Source organism: Micromesistius poutassou (genome assembly GCF_964030765.1).
Source record: "Micromesistius poutassou genome assembly, chromosome: 17".
Classification (NCBI taxonomy): Eukaryota; Metazoa; Chordata; class Actinopteri; order Gadiformes; family Gadidae; genus Micromesistius; species Micromesistius poutassou.
In genome coordinates this window covers 3,540,309-3,547,021 of record NC_140287.1, presented here as the reverse complement: position 1 = coordinate 3,547,021, position 6,713 = coordinate 3,540,309, and the positions used below count along the sequence as shown (strand labels likewise).

Sequence of the window (6,713 nt, the reverse complement as noted above, 5' to 3'; positions counted from 1 at the left end):
AAACCCTCAAGGTGTCGGGTCTTGTCATATGCAAAAGAGAGACCATGATAGAGATACACAAACTCTCAGAGCATATGATGCTGATGCACTCTAAAACATGTACACAACCTTGTTGTGTAAGGACCAATCACGGTCGTTGTTGTGTTGGGGAGCGGTGAAAGCTGTTTTTGAAGGCTACGGCTGTCAAATGCACGTGGACGTTGCGAGTTCTACGTCGTCACCATCGCATGCTACAATGTGTATTCTTTTTTTGAAGGTGGTGGGGGCAGCGAGAGGCCAAGAGGATACAGTGCAGGGCGGTGTGTGTGTGTGTGTGTGTGCACACTTACTCCTGCACAGATACACAAAATGACCCCCCCCCCCCCTCCTCAAAGACACACACTCCTACCATGGTGAGGTGGTAGAGGGAGAGGGTTAGGGTAGTTCTTAATTCTGAGGTGATTCTCGTTCGGAGCAGGGTTGCAAAATTGCTTGACGGTAAAATAGCGCAAGGGGCCCTCAGCAGAGACATTAAGCGAGGAGGAGTGTGTGTGTGTGTGTGTGTGTGTGTGTGCGTGGAGGGGGGGGGGGGGGCGTAGCTTCATTAGGGAGCTGTGGTCTGTCTTTTATAGCCCGGATTTGGAGTTTTATGGTTATCATTATCTGCGATGGAATTATTATTATTTTCCACATAGACTCGTCAGCTGTTTAGGGCCAGGGGGGCACTGGGACCGGGGTGTGTGTGTGTGTGTGTGCGTGTGCGTGTGCGTGTCCTTCTGGTTCATCCCCGTCACGATACGACATCCTCAACGGGCCCCTCGGGAGGCTCCCCCGGTGGTGACTCTGCGGTTTCCGTGGCGACTGCGGCTCGGCTGCCATTGGCCAGGCATAGTTCAGCGATCTCCGAGCGCAGCCGTTTCTGAGTCTGCACCAGGAACTCGTCCTGAGGATTCAAAAGAGAAAAACACGCAAATGAAAACCGGATGATCGATTAATAAAAAAAATACAATTTGCTTTATCCCTTCTTAGCAGCTTCATGTCTCCTTCGTTTTGAAACAATTGTTAACTTCCGCCTCTAATTACCTCACCTCAATAATGTAGGAGAGCACCTCCGCTCTCGTAGTTGTTTATGGATAGACTGGTGGCGTGTGTGCTGTAGGCCTTGGTTACAAGGTCAGTGTGCTTTTGGCTCAGGGGATATGGATGCAGAATAAGAATATGGAGGAATATCAAGGCCACCTTTTATTAAATCTAATAATAGGCTTATGATGAACTCGTAAACAAAAACACCACAACTGTCATTTCATTATCATCTGAAATGTTTCTTCAGAAAGTTGAATGTTTTATTTATTATATTTATTTGTGACCCGTGCGGATGACATTTAATACAACATGACATTTAAAGGGAATTATTTCAGAGTCATGACTTATTTCTTAAGTAACAACTATGTGACAAACAGACAATTTGTAGTCAGCTGTGGGTTAGCCCCCAACAAACTTTATATTTTTGGTAATATAATATAAAAATAAACAAAACAGTCTTAGAAGTTAGAAACGTTTAATAAATCAAACAAAACGGCAGTTATTCAGGTCTTAATTAACAATAGAAGGATTGCAATTGGCGCATGATCTACAACAGGAACGGAATTAAGATTCAGAGTGAGTCCTGTGACGCTGAATCTAGAACCGGAACGGGCATACGGCCCTGACGCGTAACGCACAACGCACAACGCACAACCCACGTGACTAAGGCAGGGGTGCGATGAATGGAACCAAAAAGTCAACACGGATAAAAGTGGGGAATGCCCACTGAGCGGGAGAACAGAGTGAAGAAGAAGCGGACGCAGTAGAGCTAAAGACAGGAGCGAGTCAAAGACCCCGCTGGGTCCCGCGGGCGGCCGACCCTATAGTCTCCAGCAGGGCCCCGGCGCCGGCCCCAGCCAAAACCGCAGCTCGCTGGCCCGCCAGCAGCCAGCTATAGCGATGCACTTTACCGCCTCATAAATTATCACCACCACCGCCGCCGCCGCCACCGTCACCTCCACCTCCACGGCGGTGGGGTTGACGCACGACACCCCGTCCCGCCTCCGCCCCTCTGTTGTGCGCCCGGTGTGACACTGTCACACGACTGGAGGACCGTGCCTCCTTCCTTCCTCTCCTCTGCCCCCCCCCCCACCACCCCTTCGCCTCCACCTCCACCTCCGACCAACCCACTTCAGCTTAACCAGGGGTGGGGGGTGGGGGGTCACTTCAGAGAGTCACTTCAACACACACTGCAGAAGAGGAGGCAGGGGCACCCATTTTGAGTGTCTTTTTTTTGGTTCGATGTGAAAGACTTTTCGGGTTGAGTGATCCGCTCTACTGTGAGCAGTGGAGGTGGATGTGGCGGGACAGCGCTCTTCACCTGCCCGGTTGTTGTGGCCCCACTTACTGAACACACGGCTGAAACTCTTCTCTGACGATACCACAACACTGCGACACCGGAGTACTGGCAATAGTAGACGCAACAAAGTTGGTTCGTCACCGGGACAGATACAAACGCGACAACTCTCTCTCTCTCTCTCGCGCTCCCTCTCTCTTTTTTTCTCTTTTGCTCTCTCACTCTCTCTGTTTGTCTCTCTCGCTCTCTGTGTCTTTCTCTCTCTGTCTCTCTCTCTCTCTGCTGGGCGGTCGGCAGCAGAGCAGTTAATAAAGAGATTGATTATGGGCCTGTCAGGAAGTGACAGTTGCACAGGGCCGCCCTGCGTGAGTGACAGAGGGCGAGCTCGCCCTGCGCAGCAGCCAGCCCCCAGGCCTCCTCTCTCACACACACACACACACACACACACACACACACACACACACACACACACACACACACACACACACACACACACACACACGTGCACACTCACGTCCAAGATGCCTGTGCCAACACTAGCGGGGGTGAGGTGAGGGGGTGGGAGGTGTGTGTGGGGTGGTGTGGAGAGAACAGAGCTCCAACCTTCTGGTGGAAGTGTGTGTGGGGGCAGGGGGGAGATGGAGTGGACCAGGATGGAGAAGGGCACGGTTGCGTGCGTGTGTGCGTGCGTGCATGCGTGTGTGTGTGTGTGTTTAAGAGAAAGAGTGGGCTGGTGGTGGGGCTGCTTGCCACCCCTGCCAGAGTTTACAAGGAGATCAGGGTTCACAGCCACAGCCTTCTGGAGTGTGTGTGTGTGTGTGTGTGCGTGTGTGTGTAGGATGTGTATGTTGCCAGTGACAACATTGGAGCCAATGGGGTTACGGAAGGCCTGTCAACACACTTGTACAGAGAGACATGTCACATGCTGCTGCATATGTGTGTGTGTGAGTCTGTCAGTACACCTGGACATTCTCGCATGCACGCACACACGCGCACACACACACACACACACACACGTACACGAGAGATAAACTGATACGATATTCTAAATCTTCTGTATACTTAAAACCTGATGCATGTTTGTGAACAATATAGAGGAAATTACCCACAAGGCGTGAATTCCACACAAAAACTTGACACTCACACACGCACATACACAGTATTATGTGTTCACCTCCACCTTAAAGTTCTTTGAAGTTTTTGCTCTTGTTTTTCTGTCATCTTGTCACTGAGCAGTGCCTACCTTGGCTTATGTAGTACACACACAAACGTGCGCACAAGCACGAGGCATGCACGTCGCACACATAAACACACACAAAAAAAACATCATTTTATGAATGCCAAGTTATCCTTTAGCACTGCACCATCCCTATACAATAAGGGAAAAACCGGTATTGGGTGTAAATGGAACATTCCAAGGGGAATGGTACAGTCCAAGGGGAATGTATAATTTATTTTTGGGGGGGGGGCAATAATTGGGGAATACTTTAAATATGCAGAATTACATCGTGAGCTCTGAACTTGTTTATAATGAAAACCTAATATCCCTAAATTTAGAGTGGCAATCTCGAAGACCTCAAATGATTTTCATTGAAATAAATGTCACTTAGGACATCATCTATCGCCGAATACGGTGACACAGTGGTGATTGAGGATATGGCCCACTAATGAAAAAGCAGGGATTGAGCCTAGTGGGCTTACATGCCAAATGTACCAAAGAACGTTGAATGTTATTTTTTTATTACTGGATTTAAATGTAGATTCAAAATCTCTTAAATAACTCTTACTATTGTGGGAATTGAAAATTGCATTTAGTATTCAAATCACCCTTATCAGCACACGGTAATGACAAGTAACCCAAGTCCTTTTTTAAAATTTATTATTCTGCATTCCTAAATCAAACAAATATAAGTAAGCAAAATGCACAGAGTGGTATCGAACTACATCCAACTGAAACGCATGGATTTTGAACTCGAACTGTATTGTATTGGAGCCCACATATGGAGATGAATCGAATCGTGCTCACTCCCCTAAGAGATGGACGTGGAATACGTTTTGTGTATTGCAATGCACGCTGTCACAAACACATTCTGCATGCCTACTAGGCCAACCCGCGTAATACAGTGTCTTTATTTTATTCATAGTGTGTAACTTGCATGGCTTAAAAATGTTAGGTTATAATAGGGATTTTTTCACAAATTAACAATCGTTTGTTTGTAATCAAATGGGTATTTTGTTTTAAAATAGTTGGAGTCTGTCATGCCTTAAATTGGTTAGGGAAACCATTTCACAGATGAAATGCAACAGAGAGAAAAGAAAAAAAAATCTCATTGTACTTAAGAGACCTGAGTTTGAATTCCAAACAAAGATAGAGATAGTTTTACTTTTATATTAAAAAACAATAAAAATAGTAATAAAAAAACACATAAAAACAAATGGTGAAACACATTTTTACCACATAATTTAGGATGAACGTTGATACATTTGTTGATGGTTCCTTTGGTGTGTTTATTTTGGTTCAAAGAAAGCTTCAAGTCTTGAATGTGACATGCTATTTTTATCTAAATTCTGAAAACGATATATAACTATGAATTATGTCATAATTGTGCATTGTGCATTTGAGTGCATGTGTGTGTGTGTGTGTGTGTGTGTGTGTGTGTGTGTGTGTGTGTGTGTGTGTGTGTGTGTGTATTTAAGGCTTAAGATAAATTATTGCAAAGTATTCAATGTTTGACTATGTAGTAACCTTAATAGTAGCGTAGTAACTAGGATCTCTTACGGTCTGGAGCTGTAGTATATGGAAGTGTATTCAACTCTGGTTGGATAAATGAAAGGCCACCTGGTCATACACACACCCTAAACACACACTCACACACACACACCCTAAACACCCCCACACCCCCAAACACAAACCCACACACAGAGACACTGTCTCTGTCTCTCGCTCTCTCTCTCTCTCTCTTTCTCGATCTCTGTCTCTCACTCTCTCTACCATCAACAACCCTTTTTTTCCACACTCAATCAGCGAGTAGAGCAATCAATACATCTCTGATTAAGTAATGGGACCGCTGAGCGGGCGAATGGAGATGTTTTCTCTTCTTCCTCTTCTCTTCTAACACTGACAGTGGCAGAGGACGGCGTTTCACACCCGATGAAGAGAGAGGGTGGAGGAGGAGGAGGAGAAGGAGAAGGAGGAGGAGAGAGAGAGAGGAGGAGGAGAGAGCGAGAGACGCAGATGGACAAGTGCTTTTTACGGCTGAGTCCGCCTGGCTGCGTGCCATGGGCACAGACTCTCTTTGTTTGCCAGGCTACTAAACTAATAGAGATAAAGGCAGGTTCCTGCTGGCCCTGAATTAGAAAGTCATTAAGGAATATAAACACACATGGGAGTGTGTGCACGCATGCATGCACAGGCATACACATGGAAACACGCATGCACACACACACACACATACATACACATGCGCACACATAAGCAGACACAGAAACACACAGTTATAGGTTCATCATGTGTGCATAATTGTCCAATGTCCAAAAAAAAACTTGGAAGAAGAAGGGAAAACAGTGGTGTGAAGAGCTGGGGGAGTTCATGAGATGCAGGGCTGCTGAGTGACTAAAACAAACTCCTAGTCTGAGCATGTGATTACTATTTGGTTCAGTTGTTTGAGGGCCTTCACACTACGAGCCAAAAGGGACATGCAGACACACACACTCACACACTCACACACACACACACACACACAAAGTTCTCCCTTCTATCTAAAGGAACGCTGCGTTTTATGTCATGGCCATTGTTATCTGTGTATTCAGACCTTACCACACGTACTACTATGTCATGGTTTGAGAATGTGGGTGTGAGAGAGAAAATGTGTGTGAGTATGCCATGCATAGGACCCCCCCCCCCCCCCCCCCCCAATCCAGATCCACGTCTTTCTTTCCCGCCTAAAATCGTCATCAAACAGCCATCCGAATAGATTGGATAATTGAACGCTACGTAACACCATGACAACGGGCGATAAACAAGGTGGACGACTGATGGATGGCGCCTTGCACACGGATGGCGTGAGAGGGCTGGCGTGTGTTTGGATTTGATGGTCTTTTGATGGGTTATTGACGGTGCACATGGCATAAGCACACTGCGTTCCTCCTGTGTTGTCAAATAAAAAATAAAAGCGTAAGAAGCACAAGGGGATCTTTATGGCACTTTTTTTTTTGGCTATTTTTAGAGGGAGTTGGGAATGTTAAAAAAATAGACATAATTATAGATATATGCTTTCACCGAGTTATATCATGGCTGGGGAACTGCAAAATCAGTCCATAACGGCGGGGGTTGGCACTGCACGATAATGCACAA

General features: G+C 46.3%; 1 protein-coding gene across 1 annotated transcript in view; it reads right to left on the bottom strand.

Annotated features, from left to right (window-relative positions):
• Window positions 1-577: 577 nt before the first annotated feature.
• Window positions 578-6,713, bottom strand: part of LOC311361877 (protein phosphatase 1 regulatory subunit 37) — a gene marked incomplete at its 5' end in the record, with an annotated part of 51,761 nt that continues 45,625 nt past the window's right edge. Inside the window, one exon of the mRNA XM_084481683.1 lies at window positions 578-922. Within this exon, the coding sequence (XP_084337809.1) occupies window positions 770-922 (153 nt within the window). The 3' untranslated portion in view covers window positions 578-769. The remainder of the gene's footprint in view (window positions 923-6,713) is intronic.